Source organism: Ornithodoros turicata, unplaced genomic scaffold (assembly GCF_037126465.1).
Source record: "Ornithodoros turicata isolate Travis unplaced genomic scaffold, ASM3712646v1 Chromosome48, whole genome shotgun sequence".
Lineage (NCBI taxonomy): Eukaryota > Metazoa > Arthropoda > Arachnida > Ixodida > Argasidae > Ornithodoros > Ornithodoros turicata.
The window spans coordinates 943,515-964,229 of NW_026999378.1; the positions used below are offsets into that span (position 1 = coordinate 943,515).

The 20,715-nt window shown below is 44.9% G+C and overlaps 1 protein-coding gene across 1 annotated transcript in view; it reads right to left on the reverse strand.

Annotated features, from left to right (window-relative positions):
• LOC135374227 (ATP-binding cassette sub-family A member 7-like) overlaps window positions 1-20,715 on the reverse strand; it is a 184,035-nt gene that overhangs the window by 89,307 nt on the left and 74,013 nt on the right. Inside the window, exons 8-14 of the mRNA XM_064607232.1 lie at window positions 15,704-15,876; window positions 15,525-15,647; window positions 14,391-14,508; window positions 12,995-13,149; window positions 11,429-11,584; window positions 5,829-6,039; window positions 2,099-2,348 (exon numbers count right to left, since the gene is read on the reverse strand). Of these exons, the coding sequence (XP_064463302.1) occupies window positions 2,099-2,348; window positions 5,829-6,039; window positions 11,429-11,584; window positions 12,995-13,149; window positions 14,391-14,508; window positions 15,525-15,647; window positions 15,704-15,876 (1,186 nt within the window). The remainder of the gene's footprint in view (window positions 1-2,098; window positions 2,349-5,828; window positions 6,040-11,428; window positions 11,585-12,994; window positions 13,150-14,390; window positions 14,509-15,524; window positions 15,648-15,703; window positions 15,877-20,715) is intronic.

A 20,715-nucleotide genomic window follows, 5' to 3' on the forward strand; every position in this document is an offset into this window, starting at 1 on the left:
CACCGCCTGTACCGGTACGACCAATAAAACAAATCCCATTCGAAATAATGATAGGAGGAACCTCATGGTGTACACATGAATGTTTTCAGTTGTTCGAGCACGTCGCTTCCATATTGTTATCTTTCCAGACGAAGAGAAGACTCTCCTCTATCATTCCGCGATAGATTAACAGACTATGATAAGCGCGGACGCGAGACCGAAGGAACGCTGGAACAGCGTGCTCATTTTATTTTTGGTTTCGTCACTGATCATCCTCTCCCATTTCGGAGCCAATCAAATTTTCTTTACCTGAGAAAATCTGTCCTGGGGCTTTAAGACGCAGCAGTGTGAAACAGCCTTAAAGGGACATCCGTTGCGGTCCATTCCCAAACTATGGTGCCGTTTTACTCCTCGTTTATCACGACAATATCGCTATAAATCCGAGGCAAAAATGTTGGACAAGGTTCCGTGCGATTACATGGAATGCATGGTAAGAGCATAAGACGGATGCTAAGAGTATACCGGAATTCCCTCCCTAGAAATCCGAGGAAGCGTCACTCAGACAAGGCCAATCTGGGAGCGGCTTTGACGACCGGTGCGCGGGTGGCATGGCGTCGCACAGTTCCCGGAAAGTCTGCGCACTGTGATCGGCTTGTGCAATGTCATTTCTGAGCTAGGGTTGCACGTGTTCTTACAGGCAGCTCGTACAGTTGATTGCGGGAAGGAGCATGTTCAAAGGTCAATTTAATTGGGACGCACCTGCGCGGCGCCTGATGCCCCAGGTTCGACTAAGTTCTCTTGCAATGTTTTTTCCTGAGTCAGCGCCTGAATGAAAGTATAGATGAAGGTATCGACATGTTTGCGATAGCCATGGCCCATAGAAAGCCCTTTTTCTAGTTTTGACTCAATTCCACTGCTAACTTGACCCCATGAATGATCCCTTTGACCTGCATCCTAACCATGCCTTGGGTATTACTTCGTTGTATTGAAGCTGTGAAGTGCCTGAATGTTGGAAGCCGTCGGACAAATATGGGATTCCAGTGAGGAATTGAGAGCAAGGTCGCAATACACTGGTGCGGAGGATATCCGTAAGAACTGTTTTGGACCCTGGGCAGAGTAGTTGTGTCCGTCGTGCTTAGTCCAGCGGACAGACACAATGGAACAGACTTAATGAAGACCAGCAATGCAGACTATGCGTTGCTTCTCAATTACATGTATCACAGCAACAAAAAGGAGATCAAATAAAATGTGAACTACACGTTCAACCCCATCACTTTAACTCGTTCTTAGTTTGCATTTTCTCTGCGTTAGCGTCCTCACGTCATGATCACCATCCGGATATGCCTAATATTTTTACCTGGGATATCATTTACATCTCGCTGACACATCTGCGAGAAACAGTACAAATTGGTTAGATAAGACTGATGACCTTGATGAGCATTAAAGGGACGGTCTGAGCCGTTCCAGTCCATTTCGAAACTATGGTGTCATCTTATTCCACGTTGTCCATTAACCACGCGCACTAGTGACTCAGTTCGGTTCGGCTGCTATTCGGTTGAATTCATGACAAGAGCAGACACCAGATGTTGAGTCGAAAACGTAATTCCTTACACCACCAATCAGATTACAGCCTTGAGAAAAAGGATGCGGCGCGACCGTCTGGACGGCGCTTTTCTATTGTGAGCGAGGCCTTTTCACTCCTTAGGTTAGGGAGCCACATCATGCTGATCTCGTTATCACCCTGAGTCTCCGCAGATGCCAAGCAGCGCTCGCCTTTAAAATACGGTTAATTAATATCTAAGCCCTTTTCGAACGAAAACGTTAGCCAAGTGGATTGCCAGTCGATGCCGAGCATGGAGCTTCATTAATAGGTTTCTGGTTGCGACCGTCGCTTTCAATACGGTTCGTTCCGTGCTGACGTTTCTGCGCACATCAAGGAACCCCACGCGAGGGTAGACCATGTCGTTGTAGTAGCATCATGATCATAGTTGTCTGGTCACGCCACGAATTATCTCCAATAGGCACGCTCCTACTCCAAGAAATAAATGTCCATTCAATGATTAAGGAATGTGGTACTTGTGCGTTGTGTTGATGACACTAAGAGCCATCGGGAACCTACGTGGCCAAGACGTCTTCCATGGTAACGACTGTAACCCCCGTCTTCCCTACTCTCAGTGCTTTGCTGTGAGCTTCCAGGGCTGCAAACATTCTATCGAAACCCTTCGGGTCCGTGGTTCGCAATGCAATCTTCATTTCCTTGTCGTTCTCGCTTGTAACTTTTGCTTCTGGTGCGATTTTGCGCACGAGAGTCAAGATATCATTTCCTTTTGCGGTGCCAAGCTTTTCGATTTGCATCTGGTAGCCGAGCCCTAGAACAGAACATTTGGCATTTAGAAGCACCTTTAAAAATTCGTAGGAAAACCTTTAATCCGTCCTACACTTATACATAATGAATAAGCTTTAATGCTTCGCTGGGTCACGGAAGTTTACATATCGCACGACAGATATCATCGGGTACGTCAAATGTGGCTCTTATTTCCCGCATCGCTGCTGTTAGGTCGCTCCTATAGATGATGAAGGGTTGAAAATACAGCGATGCAACAAAAACAACTTTATTTAAATTACGACGAGTTAGGAGTTTCATCGCCAGGAGGCAATACCCTACCCCACTCCTGGGGGTTCTGTGGTGAAATGGAATACTGAGTCGCACGGTGCGCCACGGTGGGGACCGATGTCCTATAATGTCCGAAACTTCACAAGTGATTTTAGGGCAGAGCGTTTGTGGGCTGGTTTTCGCTATGGAGCAAGCAATTGTGACATAGTCAGAGTCCAGCTGAATTAGAGACACTGAAAGTGTGAATAGGAAAGGTTTGTAGTGTGGGCAATGGAGAAGGATGTGCGTTCTAGATCTTCCAGATCACCACAGTGACAGCATCTAGGATAGTCAACTTGTCGAAAGCCCTATGCCACTGAGCTGCAAAAGCAACATGGAGTCGCATCCGATTAGTCGGATGACTGACGAGAGGTGCTCCATGGCATCCGGAACGCGAACGTTGGACTAACTCTTGAAAGTACAGATTGGGGAGAATGTCGCTTCTCAGTTGGCGGGGAACAAGGTGTGCCACTATACGGCGAAGAATGGAACGACGGTCGTCTCAGCAATGCAATATCGTTCGTCGCCTGGATGAAGCTGCTTCTTCGGCGCTGTTAGCCTGTCCATTCCCCAAGACACAACCAGTGGGCTGGAAACCCCAGGAGAACTAGCCTGTGTCCTGGTTTGTGCACAAGCTTGTACGCCATTAAAAGGAAAGAGTGCGCCTTATGTTCTAATAGCTTACAGCGCAGATTTGGAGTCTGTGAACACCACCACCATCATCTCTCTGCAGCGAGGGCAATTAAGTGACATAGTGTTCTGCAGCTGTTGAGGTTGATGCAAAAGGCGGTCGTCAACATAGATACAGCCCATAATCCTCAGTTTGTGGGAAACGGGTAAACGATGGGTTTATTGGAATGAGTGGAAAACGAATGAATCAGGTGTGAGGCGCGTGCGTGGTAGGCAGGTGAAGATCATTGTCTTCTTGATATAGATCCAGCAACTTGCCGCCCCAGGAGTTGCTTGATCGGATGAGAGCGGAACTCCAGCAGATTCCATCTTGTACGTCTCCGCACGTCGTACTGCGTTTGTTCTTAATGGACCTTGCGTCCTCCCTCGTCTTGCGTTGTTAACGAAACCTAGTATATTCAACCAGTGAAGCGGTGCAGACACGTTGCGCTGCTAAAGCGCGTTATGTCGGTCAGCGGTAGCTGCTGTGAGCAAGTTCGAATGACTTTGGGCACCTTGGACAGAGAATCGGCCGGATAGTCATAGCTTTGATATGATTGCTTTTCATCAATGGAGATGTTTCAACCACGATGATCCTTTCCACCACAGTTCTGCCGTTAACAGTCCCTGAGAAGACATGCCTCTCGTCAGAAGATTGGCCGGGTTTGTATCAGTAGGCATGTAGTGTCAATAATCCGTTCCCAGATTCTTCCATATCTCCAGGACTCTGCTGCATATGAATGGTTCCCACTTCATGGAATCTCCCTCCTTGTATCAAATGAAAAGTGATAGGTGAATCCGTCCAGAAGTGTTTCTCAGTCTCCATCTTAAAATTGACCTCCAAGTATTTGGCAAGCCTCGATAACATGAGCGCGCCTAACAGCTCCAGTCTGACTAATGATATCTTCTTTACTGGAGCGATCCTAGATTTCGCAGCTATAAGTTGTACCGCTCGGGTTTACTTCCGTCCGAATCGCAAGTATACTGCTGCGCCATCGGCTGCAAGACTTGCATCGGATAAGGAGTGTAGCTGTGCTTCGTTGGTAAAATCGAGGCTTGTTCCATAATGCCGTGGAATACGTATCCCCTTTAGTATAGTCATGTTACGATACCATGCCACTGCTGATGATGGCCCATGATGATGTATCGTAGTTGGTCATCAATTCAGAAGATTTCATGAGTCTTGTGAGAGCCGTCTCAATCATCCGATATCCTTGTTGTCTTCCATTGAGACGGGTAGAGCAACCACGTATGTACCTCCTTTGTATTCGATTGTTCGTTCGAATTGTTCCGTAACAGGATGCGGTTTTTCTGTCTCGTGCTCTTCGGTACCGACTCCCTCGAGAGTCCATATTTGGTCCATCATTTTCGTTATGTTCACTTTCGGAAGTTTGTCCACTCGGAGCACCGTGATGTTGCAGGTGGTCGTTAGCAGTGCGCTCGTGTGAGCGTAAGGTCCTTGTAGCGTTAAGCGTTAGCGTTAATTAGGTGGCGTTGGAACTCACGCCAACTATATTGGCCTGAACCATGTATCCTCGTGAGAAGAGGGAGAGTCAGCAACAGTGTTCGCGAGCCAGGAAACAAGGGGTAACGTTTCTTCGATGTGAATTCCCCTGGTACAACTCGCTGCCGGACGCCTTGTACGGGTTGGCGCTCCTTTGGCTTGGATGTTGTACCTTTTGCTTGAAGCTCGAAGCTCATGTGTACCGCTCCCGTTCCATGCGGAACCATGAGGATGTGGAATCCTTTACACCACGCGAGGCGTTCAGCAGCACAAAAGGACCTGGCTCTGCCATTCAACACGATACTGTACAAGGTCGTCTTCAGATACCTTGTCAGATTTTAAGGCGTCATTCAAGTCGCCCAATCACGCCCACTCCAGCAACAGTTATTTTTTTTTAGGATACCCTAGGACCGGATTATTGCTTGGACATCATTGCTTGCATTGTTTGTCTCTAATACAATGATTTTGCACCAACAACCATGACACTCTTAGTTATGCAAAGGGAATATGGTTAATGCTAGTGCATGAGGACGTGAGCCGCCGATATATCCAACATACACTGTGCTTCTATTGGGCACCGTCCTAATCATAGCCATCGTGTTTGAAGGATTAGGCATGACGTGCTAAGCGTTCATAGACATTGTAGGATAGAAAAAGCACATTAGAATGAGGATAGTCTGTTCCAAATATAGTCGTCCTGAGGCACTTCCCTTGACATTTCCGGTTCGCTGGACTTTCTACCCTCCTTTAGTTCCCAACAACAATAACTTTATTACGGGATGATGGCCGGGGGCGATGCTCTACCCCATTGCTGTTGGTGATGCGGGAATGAAATAATGAGCCCCTTCACAATAGCAAATCGAGCGCTATGATTTGGAAATTGCACACATTAGTCAATGAATCGCGAAGTTTTGTTTTTTATTTTCTTCCGTGCCTCGGATTTCACTGTTGTAATTGTGCACCAGCTCGCCTGCGCCTTGCCCTTCTGCCAACGAGCATGATATAGTAGGATCTATTACATACCAAAGGCCGCCCTGAGAAACGTTGGTGTCGCGTAGCAACGCAGCTTCCCTGCCGCTAAAATGGCAATCCTGTTGGCCAAGGTCTCCGCCTCCTGCATGTCACTTGTGCTCAAGAGGATGGTTGTATCCTGTCGCATGGATTGAAATAAATCCCATAGCTTTTGCTTGCTCTTCATGTCCACTCCGTTCGTAGGCTCGTCGAGTATCATAACCTGTAGAAAAATGATCACTCTTATGCAATAACATTGCCAAGGCAATCAGTCAATCCATGAGTGTGAAACACCATTCGCTGGCAACCGTTTTATTGCTGCTTTTAGTTTACGCGTGTAAAACGTGTTCCAAGCCACTTAATGATTGTCATCCATGATCAATTGTCAATGTACATCGATCGAAGGGTACTTTTTCTCCTGGCACCTTTTTGGCATCATTGTATTTATGGCGGTTCTACTTTACTATTGAGAGACCTAATTTTGAGTTCACTTATACCTGTCCATGTGCTCGACCGAGGAACTGTGACCGCCTACAGATAAAGCGATGTCTCTGTGCAACCTGGTATCCCGGTATTCAATCAGTGCCTAAGTCCTATTAAAGGAGCACTGAGGTAATAACCTATTCCGTCTTTTTTAATCTTTTTAAATTCCGTGTTAGCGCCGCGAAGCAACTGTGGCTATGAGCGGCGTACAGACGTGGACAGATGGAGAGAATACAGCAGGAAGGAGTGGAGGACAGGGAGGTTTGTATGCATCCTAAGCCGATTTTCAGGGGAGCTGTGCCGACATTCGTCTGGAAACCCTTCGGAAAACCCAAGGAAAACCTAGACAGCACAGCCGGTGACAGGATTCGAACCCGTGTCACCTCCCAGTCTCGGAATGGGGAGCGATCATCCTAACCACTATGTTCTTGAGCTCCTACGAAAGAACGACACAAGTGCGGGTGGCCCAGAGAGCGTGGGGGAGGCCTCTGCTCCGCACGCCTTTAAGAACTCCTCCACTCGTGAAAGGAACGTTTGATCGTGACGTAACGTGGTCTCCGGGCACGTGACTCGCCACGTAGAGCGGCACAGCTCAGCAGGTATAAACGGCACATGAGCAGAGGGGCCAAGAGGCAAAGATGATCGTGGCGGCCGTCTGAGACTTTCTTTTCAGTTTCATTTTGCAATTATGATACTCCGCAGAGCGAAAACATTTTGCGTAGTGGCTCCTGCTCGACAGCTTGACAGGCGAACCGATGTTTTCGAACAATGTTAAATATCGCCTCATTGCTCCTTTAACAACAATGAAGAGGGGGTAGAAAGATTAAGAGCATCCTCGATATATAGCAACGGTACGCCTGGTGAGCCAGCCCACCTTCGATAAACCTCGGCTCAAAGGCTCCTCTCGTTCCCTCAAGTTCAAGGTATGCCACCATCGTCGAACCTTCCCCAACTCGCTTGCCTGCTCAGCCTCATTTCACAGGACGTGAAATGTCGCTGAAAATTCGTGAGTCCTCTTGTTCCCTGAAGCTCAAAGCATGCCACCATCATCGAACCTACAAACCATGTAGCGGTTTCATGTATCGGTGGCGGTGTAGCGGCAGCTCCACCACATTTCAGAAATCTTGAAAAATCAAGCGCATTCATTTGACGAATTCACGAGCCCAAACGTGCGGAAACGAGGGTTCAATGTACTTTCGTTTCAGTGTACCAGGTGCTGATGAAGGCAGGTTAGAGATAGACGTTTATCGCGTTGTGTTTATTTTGCTTTTCCGGTCACCTCGTGTGAAGCTCAACTCAAGGTTCAAGCCCTAGCTCAACAATGGTGAAGGGCAAGCGTTTGCCCTTTATTCACCAAAATATGAAACTTGTACAAAGTACTCTCTCATTTGAGGCTATAGCCTCATTCACGGCATTGTGTTAGTTAACAATGAAACAAATAGCAACTTGCTCGACTAATTATTAATTTCAAGCATACCGAAAGGCGAGAACCACATGTCTTTAGTGCTATATTCTCTTTCTTCCTCGGATTTATTTATTTGTCAGCAGATACTATAGGCTAACTTGTCGTCGTAAATGTAGTGTTTTGTATAATTGAGCTGTTCCAAGGAGAACGCAATATATTCCATTCCGTGAAGTATTACTGCTCACACTTTCACTGTGGTCCTCTAGCTTGTATGCTTATATGGTGATGTTATCTATAATGCAGTGACAGCCTTCACGCTGTATTACGTTTCTAAGGCATATTTCTTCTTGCGAAGTATTGTGCAATCAGGCTTAGACAAAGTAATGTTCTTTGTACTTGACATGGCCTATCCTATGCATGAATTGTCTGAATGTCTGTCTGAATGAATCTGTCAATTAAAATATTAAGCTTCAGTGAACCGGTTTGAGCCCTTCAATTTCGTTCGAACTTCTACTCTAGCACCGAACCTGAACTGAACTCTCCAAAAATTATGATTCTGATCCCGTGTAGCAGGTATACCCACCAGTGCGTTCAGAGTTCACCCGCTTCATATCGCATGTCTCTGGGATTCCACTTGCTGTGTTGGTTAGGCATATATAGCATGTATCAGTTCACTGCATTGTTGGGAAAATCGCTAAAGCCATTAGTGTGTCTCTTATAGGAGGAAGGGTTAAAGGGATATAAGCTAATGTTTAGGAATCGCCGAGGACTTAACTATAAGACCTGTAAATAGGAAACCTCTCCTGTAACGACGAAAGCCACTTGCTGAATGGAAAAGCATGTAAGCATGTGTTTACGATGGTTGTTATCAGCAGTCACAGCCCCGCCTACTTCCGCTCAGTATATTGAATAAGTGGAAACATCATCATCACCTCCCGTAAACGTGCGTGTGCGCCCGTTATGTGGTGAGACATCAGAGGGGTTTATAACCACCACATACGTAGTATGGCCGGAAGGCTCACTGTGGAGCTCTGTAACGCTGACGCCACGCAAATAATGCGACATGTTTTTGCATATACTGCAACTCCAAGCCTTTATACAGTGACGAGGAAAATACCAAGATGAACAATCATGTCGCCTTTTATCACGATGCACAAAATGATATATAGCTCATCAGAAAATTCTCAATAGACGATACGCAGACGGGCCCGGAATACAACAATAAAGTGAACGACTGGCGAAGTTCAAAGATGGAATTTCGCAGAGCATTTTTGTACACCCCTATCCACTGTCCTTCCAGTCGTTACGTCTCCGCTACTGTGAAAAGCAAAACGAAAAGTGCGCTAAAAGCGAATTCCACTTGACTTCACGTTTAATTATTGTGTTTTTGTTGTTTTTTTTGTCGGCAACGATTGGCATACAGACTTGAAAGAAACGGCATCGTCACCTAGAGATATCGGCCAACAGCGTATAATTTCTCAAAGCAAAAGCGGAGACTACGTTCTTTACCAACCTGCCTGACTTTACGTGGGATCAACCTGTTCTTAACATAGCTCGGCGTTTCGGGCCTTCGAAACTTCCGATCACAATCATCTGATACTGCGTAACTCCGGGCCCTGCCACGAAGTAACGTGAAGGTCGACATGCCGTATCGGTGAGGTCGATCATGTCGCATATTAGTGCACTCACGGGATAACATCACACTTGTGAACAGAGGAGGGATGATGGTATCTAGTGGGTGGGGTAACATACGGCATGATCGAGCTCACCGACACGTCATGTCGCCGTTCACGTGTGTTCATAACAGGCCCCCACTCATGGCTTATTAGATGATTGCGATCGGGAGATGGAAAACCCGAAACTCTGAGCTATGGCTGAATCCTAGGCAGAACAATGTACTGGAAGTCGAGTGCAGTGGGGGTGGACGGGTAGATAGAAGGCCTTGAACGGACCCGTGTAACTGAAGAACACTGATGAGACACATACCGTCCCCCTATTGCACTCTACTTTCATTACATTGTGCTTCCTGGGAATCTGCCACTCCCCGTTCAGCTTCCTATTATCTTTTTCTCGCTGTTTCGCGATGCTGGTGGACTTAGCGGCTTCGCTCCCTCGTCCCCGCGTCCTTCTTGCTCAGGTATCAACTAGGTGCTGCTCAACTCATATCTGCTTCAGAGAAGCATCTGCATGGATGCAGTAGAATGGATAAGCCACTCTCAGTGATTGGAACATCATCTTTCGGCTTAGCAGCTGCACATCCTTTAGTGACGGGTCAGCCTTGACATGTGACGCTACACAAGCAGCAAAGGGATATGGACATGTTTCCTGTCATGCTGGATTTGTGAATGTGTGTGCCTGTGCAGTGAATTTACTGATCTACTGTGACATCTTCCACGTGAGACATCAGCTAACAGTGAATGCGACGTTGCTTCGGCATATTACTCGAACTTCAGAAACAATGTTCATGTCAAGTTCGTGTTTGGCGCAGATACAGAAGACTGCATATGTGTGATTTGGAAATACCAATCCCGAATAATAAAGCACCTTGTGCAACAGAAAGAGCCAACGCCTCCGCGTTTTATTTATTTCACTGGATGCGAACGAAAACCCAGCCAGAACCAGAACCGCCAAAGCGGGGGAGAGAACAGAGGGAAAGGGAAAAAGAACGCCTCGGCAGCGTCGCTTTACGTCACCCGTCACCCAGGGAGACAAAATAAAACAAAGCAAAAAACTACTCTACCGAGGCCCAACGATTGGCCCGACGTCAGAGGTCACGTGAGTTTTTCCCAACAATAGAAATATACTACACGTTCATTCCCCTGACCGCAGGTTCCTTTCAGAATAACCGAGTCGTTTTCGAGGAATTTGACGAGACGTGCCATAATAGCAGGCGATGAAATGTGCGCTTCACTCTCATGCAACGTCACGCATGGCGTCGGCCAGCGGGTAAGTCCCCGTTGTCATGACAGCTGCACCCTGCAGAAGGACCCTGGTTTGAGTCATCCCCACAAGCTTTCCTTTGCTCTCGAAATGGGGACGCTCAGACATATATCTTCCCGAGTGGACCCCGTGCATTGACTGTGGGGTTTCCGAGAATGTGACGGGCAATCGGATACAGGGAAGCTAAGCCGCGTGTTTTTTCGCGAATATTTAATGCAGTTTTTAATTAAGCACGCACTCCTCCTCCATGTAAGTCGGCAGCGACACTTCATTCCGAAACATGATCAGTGTGTAACGGGGAGTGTTGTGGAAGCGCGCGTAATATATTTTTGGTCGGAGCTGAAAAGGGACCACGCACGCGGGTGACGAACGACTTCAGATTTTTTATTGTTGGTGGGGTCGGCTTGCGGCTTTAACTTGTCTAGGATTGACATAGTTGTTCTAAACCAGTAGGTGGGCCACGTCTTAGAATATGTGTTCTAGTGTTCTGTGTTCTAGTCACTTCTGAAAGTCGTCTGCTCACGCCAGTGCACTAGCGCGCTGTATCCTGTCACGGACTTTACCGCAGGGCGACATTGCCGTTCTTATTCTTCACAACAGAAATCGCGGCATGCTCTTCAATCAGTACCAATTTAATTCAGTTATTTCATAACCGCTTCGTCGGGTACATTCGCAGTATTCCATTTTCAACAAAGGGCAATCGAATGGTACACTCTATGAGAGGGTCAAATCTTACTAGACCATCCTTTTAATGAGCCTAAGTCTTAATGGACTGACGTTGTACCTTTGGGCTTCCCATCAGCGCAATGGCAATACTAAGCCGTCTCTTCTGTCCAGCTGCCAGAGACGTCGGACGTCGGTTCTTTTTCTTTTTCAGCCGGGCCACCTTCAAGACACTGTCAACTTCTTTCATTAGCACTTGTCTCTTTAGTCCTTTGAGCTGAAATAGTTTACACTCGATGAATGTTTTAAACGCGGCTATGCAAACATACTCGTCAACCGTGTCTCATGTCATCTCATATGTCACCATGCTGCGTTCCTTTCGTGTGTGTACTTTGGGCGAACATGTGTTATTATGCAAGCGGCACTGCAGAGACAGCGTTGACTCTACCTGCTGGAAATAAGGCACGTAGCGGTAGTCGCGTGTCTGCAGGGCAGTAAACGCGACAGGCCTGAGCCGTGAAAAACTGTGCAAAATTAGATGCCGAAAGGGTTCTTGTTTTTGATGTAAGTAGGAAAAATGAACGGCATGTTCGATTCGGTTTGAGCGTAACAGAAACATGTGCTACTACACCTTAGCGTTCAAAATCTGTAAAACCAAGATAAGCTTAATCAATGACCTCTCCGCTCGCACTACAGGCAGCTGTGATCATTGTTTTCTTGAATGAATGCTCATTTCTCGTTCAGCTGGTCGCAGAGAAAATCTGTTGAGGGTCTTTTACAGTTGATCTGAAAGCCAGAGTATCATCAAGCAGCGACTTCCTTTTGACTTCACAATTTTGGGTCAAAGCATTTCATCGCTCTCTCCCTCTGTAAGATGATCAACCAAAGGGCTCATCTAACAAAATAGACGTTGCTCAATTACTGATACTCTCTAGCGTATTTGCTGCTGGGAGAGGATTCAGTACGATACATGGATACCGTCGATGACACGTTCACCTTGCAAGCTAGAATTCGGCACGTGGACATACAAAGTCGGCATGTCGTCGGCTTTAGTCAATCATGGTCAAACACATGATTTTGTGGCTATCAGTGGATGTCCATGCGCCTTACGGCCGAAAAGGGCACGTCGTGATTGGTGGATTTTGAATGAATGAATACGTCACGTCGTTTGAGCCATCACGACCACATTTCCGCTCTAGGTGCTTTTGATACGATTCGATTCGGTGGCTTAAATGTAAATGCTGGTAGTACGACAGTGACATCACGATTCAAGCGCATTATATGTAATTGTAGAAAGCACACACTCTGAAACAGCATTTCGCCGCATCGCACACTGAATTCTTAACCTTATTAATACTGATATTGTTGAAACTTGCAGGCTCGCGCCATTTTCTTGCAATTTGCAAACACTTACTTGCCACAAAAAGGCGTACGCTCTGGTATCTCCTCAAGTTCAAACAGACTTAAATGTCAAAGCGATAGAAAGCATCATTTTGCGAAATGGTTAGCGCTGCAAAGTTTTTTTAGAGTGCATTTGTAAATTACTGCTTTCTTTCGAGCCGCGCAGTGCTTCCTCGAGGAGCTTTTACGTCACCAGAGGTTTCCTTGTCCAGCTGCAGATGAATTCGTCTACACTAGTCGTCGTTACTTAATAGCCGTCAGACAAGGAGCCAACACTGATGCTCACCAATCCTACAAATAGCAGATTCCGCTTGACTGTAAGATCGCGAAAAAAGACATCGTCCTGCGGACAGAAGGACAGGAAGCTGAGGGCGTCTCTGCTCTCCGATGTGACGTCGTATCCATAGATGTAGGCCGTGCCGTCCGTTGGGTATGAGACGCCTACGAAATGGGTATTTTCTAAGCTAACACGCCTTCTCAGGGTGCGTCATGTGAAGGAACAAACCAGTCACTCTCTCTCTCTCTCACTCACCCTCCTTTCACTCTTACGTTTTTGCTCACTCATACACACATTCATGCGACAGGGATCGACGCAAGCGGCAACTGTTGATCAAGAGAGAACAGATGTTCTGAGGCTGGAACAACATAGAAGTGACAAATACATACAAAGCCTCAAATTGCCTAAGAAATTAACGAAGAAAGATGAAAGCCACTTTCATCTTTCTTCGTTAATTTCTTAGGCAATTTGAGGCTTTGTATGTATTTGTCCCTTCTATGTTGTTCCAGCCTCAGAACATCGGTTCCCTCATGTGTATTTTCGTTGCACAATTTGTGTTTGATACTCCTCTCATCAATGGCCATTGAACATGCGCTACCATACCAAATAATAATTATAAAAGAATCATTCGAGAAAGAACTTGGCTTGTCCGCATTTTGTCTGCATGTTTGTCCGCATGTTGCCGGCTCTTTCGTTCTCAGAGATGAGAAACGTTCTTGCGCCCTGAAAAACTCTCGAAGAACGGGAATTTTGCTGGGCGTTTGTCATTCTGGTGCTTACACTCTTTAAAAACCCATTATATTATACATGCTTCAACTCCTCGTACGAGAATGCGTGCATGCATGGGGCCGACCCAGGACGGCACAACCACATTTACACTGAGTCCAGCTGCCGAAATGAAAGCGGTCCTGAGTAAAAAGGAAACGAAAACATATCATTTCTCGCGGGCATATAATATTGCACACTTGAACGAAGATTCTACCGTACTCTGCGTCGGATTAAAAAAACGGGCCTTCCTGCACCAGCAGCCTAAAGCGTGTCGTACAAAAAATAATAAGAATAATAATAATAAAATAAAAAATGGTGCATGCTTAGCATCCTCGCTGTTAGTTTTTGTGTGTAAATGTACATTATAAGCGGAAACAGGTGGACTAATAAAACCCTGCAAGGCTAAAAAGGGCAATTATGGAATGAAGTCGAGAAACAGGGAGGCAAACTGGAAAGTTTCGCATTTATGCACCTATAGGCAAATGAATAAAGTTCCGGGCCCGTGCGTACCAGCCCATAAGGGAGCATTCGGTCCCATGCTGTTTGACAAGTTGCACGCTTGGTGGCGCTTCTTCAACGCCCATTTGTTTCAATGATAATTCAAGGCTGCCCGTTTGACTGCCTCGGTATTACTCGCCTGCCAAAATGTTGATCAACGACGTCTTTCCGGCACCACTCTTCCCAATGAGGGCTGTAATCTCCTTCTCGTAGAAATTCACACTAACGTTGTCCACGGCCACTTTGTCTCCGTAATTCTAAACACACGAGAAATATATATAGATATAACGCAGATGCTGAAAACACATGCATCCTATAGTCACGGTTACGTTACTGTACCATCCATAAAAGTGAACAGGCCTCTACTCTGGCTACAGGGCTGACCAGGGCTAGCCACACACGAGTAGGCAACCCACATACCATGATGAAAGCCAAACACTGCACCAAATGATACCGTTGAAATCGTGGTGCGCACGGTTTTGTGATAATTCGCAGAGCCGCCTAGGTGTCACGAAACGGCATACATCTCTTGAGGCCTTGTATGTGATTGTCCCTTCTATGTTGTTCCAGCCTGAGAACACCAGTTCTCTCATGTTCATACATCTCACGTTCGCGACAAATCGGGAGAGCGCGTTGATGTTATTCGGGTTAATGGTTGGTTCAGACAAGTTGATTGGTGGTCATCTGAATGAATAGCGTAGACTCAAATCTGAGAACAGTATCCGTGCACTGTGCGCCATAAGCCTTTACCCAAGGGAGCCGGCTTATTGGCTAGGACTCCGAAACGTCATTAATTTTCAGTTTCAGGAAGGCGGCGCCGCGAAACGTGGGAATTTCATGACGTATCATTAATTAGCAGTAGGATTGCCTTTCGGTGAATACGCTGGCTAGATTGAAAGCATTTGACCTCTTTCGTAATCATGTCGCAACCTAACGGCTCGTTAGCAAACCTGCGCCCGTTGACGACCTGTCAGGGTACCTAGACGGAATGCCAATGATTCCCATCGCCCGACCATTCATCGTACTCGGAGTGATGTATACCTGGAGAATCAACTTAATAAACCTCATCTGCTTACCACATCGCTCATGCGTAGTGGAACTTTACAGGTCACAGGTATCATGACAGCGCGGCCAGGACAGAAGTCCATTTCATGTAGTGAGCTATCTTCTTCTATGAAGCATAATATCTGGACACGGATCAGCTTAATGCCCCTTTAAATTTTACAAAGACAACGCGCCTTCTAGCTCTTACCAGCTACCACACGTCACTTACCTTCTGAAGCTGCCTCACAGCGATGACAGGAGTTGCCTCAAGATTTGGTTGAAAATAGTCACCAGTTTGCTCCGGTACTGGGCTGTCAGGTCCGATGTAGGTGTACGGTTGCCAATAGGATGACTGCGGAGTATTATGGTGTTGCATATGAGTCTAGGCTTTTCAGGGAAAGCGTTTACCATAAACGGGAACCAAAGAGGCCTCGGATTTGGAGCGATCCAAGGCAGAACGTTGGTAAAATACCAGATAAATAACGCCAAGACAACGCTGGAGATCACCATGATAATCCATATCTCTTGAAGGGTGATGTTGTCATACCCATTCCAGTACCCCGTCACGGACGGCACGGCTCCTTAAGTAGATCACAAATCAGTTGAACAACATTGTGAAAGAATGCAAGCTATTTGACTGAGATATTACCCTGCGTCCGGGGCGAAAATGGACCGGACGATACGAACAATGGAACAGGACCGAAGTCTTAAACCGACCATGAACGTTTGTTTGGACAATCGAACTGAGAGAATAGCGGTTTCCCTGATGGTGCAACGAGGAGTAATGTGACAGTAATCCTTCAACCTCTAAGAAAATGTGGAGATAATTTTCAGTAGCGCCTAATGGTTTAATGCTAGAGAGGATAACGCGCTGTGCGGTTTGGCGTGAAGAAATTAAGATATACTGTCCCAAATTGTTTGCGTTTTCTTCGCTGCGTACATGGGCTTAGCGTATACATTGTTATGCGTATGCGTAGATGCATTTCGAGAGTAATTCATTTTAATTGTCTGAAGCACTTATATGGAACACGTCAAGATGATAGGCCTAGCTGGATTTACTGCAACGCGAAGACAACGGCTACCCACGTGGAAACCTAGTAGTATTGTTAGGTGTCGTATGGTAGGCAATGAGAATGCAGGTGCGTTTATTGCAGGTGCGCGCCGTGGGTGAGGGGTTGTCCATGCACTTACTGGCGGGCGGAGGCAGCGCCTGCCTTATTGTTGCACATCGTTCAGCCTGGACCGACTGCTTCCGTTTTTTTCCCGCCTGAGCCGACACCACTCGCAATTTTTTTTCTGCTACAAGAGGTGTTTTGTGGACGGTTTACATGCATGTATTGACATGCAAAGGATAGCCATACACAAAAGTCCATGTGAAAATATATCTATTAAAGTCATTAGTGCTGGGAATTATGTCGTGACTCTCTGTGAAGGAGAAAAACCCGACCAAAAAACCTGAAGCAGAAAAAGCAATACGATACACGTAACCAAGATGATACTTACTTATTACTGGTATGATGCCATAGCATTGAAGAGGTATCAGACAGAACGAAAAAAAACACAGTATTTTTATTAACGGTAATAATATACACAAGTTTTCAATTAATTAGAATTAAAATGGAATAGCACATCAATACGATTGCAATCAACATTACAAGTTTTATTATAAAATGTCTAACATTCCTATACATGAGCACCATCATTGCAACAGTTGAGTTGTAATTTCAGTTGCAAGTTCTCATATGTGTAAGTAATTTGAAGCACAATAGGGAGGCTAAGTTGAATATCCCAACATGACACAAATTTAATTAATCAGGTTCCTATGAAGTGATCGGTGGCCGGCACGTTGGTGGATGGCTGTGCGTTCGTTGATACCGCCACGCATTTTTCAATATGGGCCGACTTCCTTGGGGATTTTTCGAACTGGGCCGACTTCGTTCGCAATTTTATTTCTGGCAGCACGTGGGCACTTTACATGGAAGTAGGGGAGAGCGATGACACCATCGTACCTAGGCAGACTTTATTCACGATTTTTCAGTTTGGGCCGACTTCGATCCATCTTTTTTTCTGGTGGCGCACAGGCAGTTTACATGCATGTAGGAACATGTGCGCTACCAACGTTGCCAAGCGATGACACCGTAACACATGGGTCGACTTCATTGACTTTTTTTGCTACAACAGCCGTGTAATAGGCTGTTTCGTGCAAGTAGGGACATGCGCACTGGCAACCCCAGAGAGCGACGGTGCCGTCGCACCTTGGCCGACTTCATTCACAATTTTTCCTTCTGGGTTGACTTCATTCGTAATTTTTTCCACCACAACAGCTGCGCGGTGGGCGGTTTACATGGAAGTATAGACATGCATGCTGGCAACACTGCCAAACGATGCCACCATCTTCATACCACCAGGTATGAAGCAATAGCATTGAAAAGGTATCACACAGAAAGGATCGAACACAATATTTTGTATTATCTGTAATCATAAATGAATCATAATTAAAATGGAACAGAGCATTTAATCAAAATTACAAGTTTTATTATAAAATGTCTGAGACGTGAGCACCATCACTGCAATAGTGGAGTTTTAATTTCAGTTCAGTTCAGTTCAGTGGAGTTTTGATATATGTAAGTAATTTCGAGCATGGTAGGGAAGCTAAGTTCAATATTCCAATACTACAAAAAAGTTTATTAATTGGTTTCTTATAAGATGACTAGCACAGATGCAAGGAAAGAATGAGAAACCCGATCAACAGCTAGCACCCATAGAGTGCCAAACCCATACATCATCCAACACGTAAACAACAGATACATGCAGGAAAAAAATAGCAAATTTAATAACTTCCAAGGAAAATAAACTACCATTTGAACTATCATAAAATCATCCTCGCGACCTAATCTAGTCGAACATTATACAATTTTCATTCTAACAGTCACTTAGACAGTACCTTGACAGAGATATCCAACACGCAGAAAACAGACATCAAAGAGGGAAGACATTTTCTCTCTCTACACAGCCCAAAGCGAAGAAACCGCGCATCATTTGTCACTCTAAGGGGTGGGGGACTCTGTCTCTTTCACATTCTTTCCTCAAAAGGAGGATATTGTTAAGATCAGCCAAGTTCGTACAGTGGCAATATATTTTATTGATCAGTTATCGCAAATAGGTGCTAGCGTTATTCATTTCTGAGGAACACAATAAGAATTCTATCAAAATAACAGGTAGCACGCAAAAACTAAAACGGACATCAATATCAGAGCAAACCGGTTTTAGACAAGCGAAACAGAGCTCAAACGAAACGATTAACTTACTAATTTAATAACTTCCAACTGTGATGAGCGGAGATATAAGAAAATAAGTTGGTCATCAATATCAGAGTACCTAAGCGGTACATTCCCCAACACGTGAACAACCGACGAAAGTAATGTGTCATTTGGACCACCATAAAATCATCCTCGCAATCTAAGCTAGGTGAACACTATAATTTTCATTCTAACAGATGCTATAAACATTACTTTGACAGAAGTATCCACATTAACACACAGAAAATGAGTATGATACAATAACAAGCTGTGGCAAATTATCTCCAGCTGTTTCATCCTTGTGCCCAGGTGGGGTCACTATCTTTTCACATTCTTTCATTCAAACGGGAGTCTTTCTTCAGAGCATAGGACAACTGCGTTAAGTTTGCGCAGTGAGGATATTTTTCTATTGAGCATATAGAGAAAGTTCAAATTATTCAAATGATAGAAACAGTAAGTTCTACATGCAGAAGCCACAGACAAACAACACGTCTGAAATGCAAATTAATGTAAAAATTTTTTACAGAGGAAATCAGGAGACACAACTCAGAAATACATAATAGATAGTTTCCCAACTCATAGAATATTGTCATTAAATCAATCGAGTCAACATCTGAAACAAAGTCAAATCTGTAATTAATTCAAGCAATCATTCGTTAAGCAAGCGGTGTGAATACACCACAGAATCAGTACAGAAACTTCTCTTTTTCAACCAGGACCAAGTAGTGGATTCGAACAATAAAGCGAAAGGGGAAGACGCCAACCATAAACTTCCCCCTGCACTCTCCTCAAGGTTACGTGCGTAGGGTGCGGGGATTCTCGAGCGGTTTTGTACATAGATTCATTGAAAGCCACACACACACACCCCCACACACACACACACCCCCACACACACACCCGCGTCAAGATAGGTGGATAAGAGGGTGGATTCTCGTGCGGTCTTGTATGCGTAGAAGCACACTAGAAAACAGAACAAACAAGGAAGCATCAGCGAAGAGATGGACGGATTTTTTTACATCTAACTATTTAAATCCACGAGCGCGACTACATAATTATTTTCCTCTACCAGTTCTTGCAATGATGTCGAATGAGCAGATGTTCAATATTGTAGTACATGGTCTGATGTATCATCACTCAATGAAACTCAACGAACATATCAACTGCGGTGGACCACCGGACGATTTTCATGTAATACTCTGTTGTGCGCCATTCAAGAATCTTCATACAAAGAAAGGAGACTTGAAGAAGAGATTGTGCAAGTTCGTCGCAACGAAGTGCAAGTTACTGAAACTATACAAATACGACGACAACGTATCGATTGCATTAATCAACGCTGGATTCAAGCAACTCATAATAAGACATCACTGTATCATGCATTCTCAATTCATCAATCAAGACAACAAACGAAAACTTCAGAGTTTGAAATAGGACAATTGTGATTTCTCGAAATAAGCAATGTATAACTAGAATAATAAATGTAATCTTCGTCATCAATATAATGAATTCTATGCATCGCAACGAAAACAGATTGTTAGATTGATAACAATGATTCCTGAGGAAACGAATATTCCACACCATGTAAAAGGATCCTCACGTACGGAATCCGCGCAGACGATCAAATAGGTTTTATCAGGCTACACTCTGTACAACTCCAACATTTGAAGGATAGAATTGCAGGAGAAGAATCGCTAATTTAAGGCATGATACGACAATGCTTGTTTACAAAAGAGGATCACAAATCCTTTGCAAAAGCTTATCATATTTTGTGAATTAAATTGCACAGCGTGTATATTTCTTAAACAGCTGGACTAGCTCTCTTATTCATGAACAAAGATAAATGTATAATTGAAAGTACGTCTATAACATCTTTTGAAAATATATCTTGAAATGAATCTATAATCAAATGCTGTGATACAAATGAAGGATTTTACAAACATGACGCGCAGGCGGAGTCTTCATTTCTAATCACATAACTGAAAGAATAAATGTAATCTTTGTCATCAATATAATAAATTCTATGCATCGCAATGAAAACAGTTTGTATTTAGAATGGTTAGATTGAGAACAATGATTGCTAAGCAAACGAATATTCCACACTATGTGCAAGAATTCTCATATGGA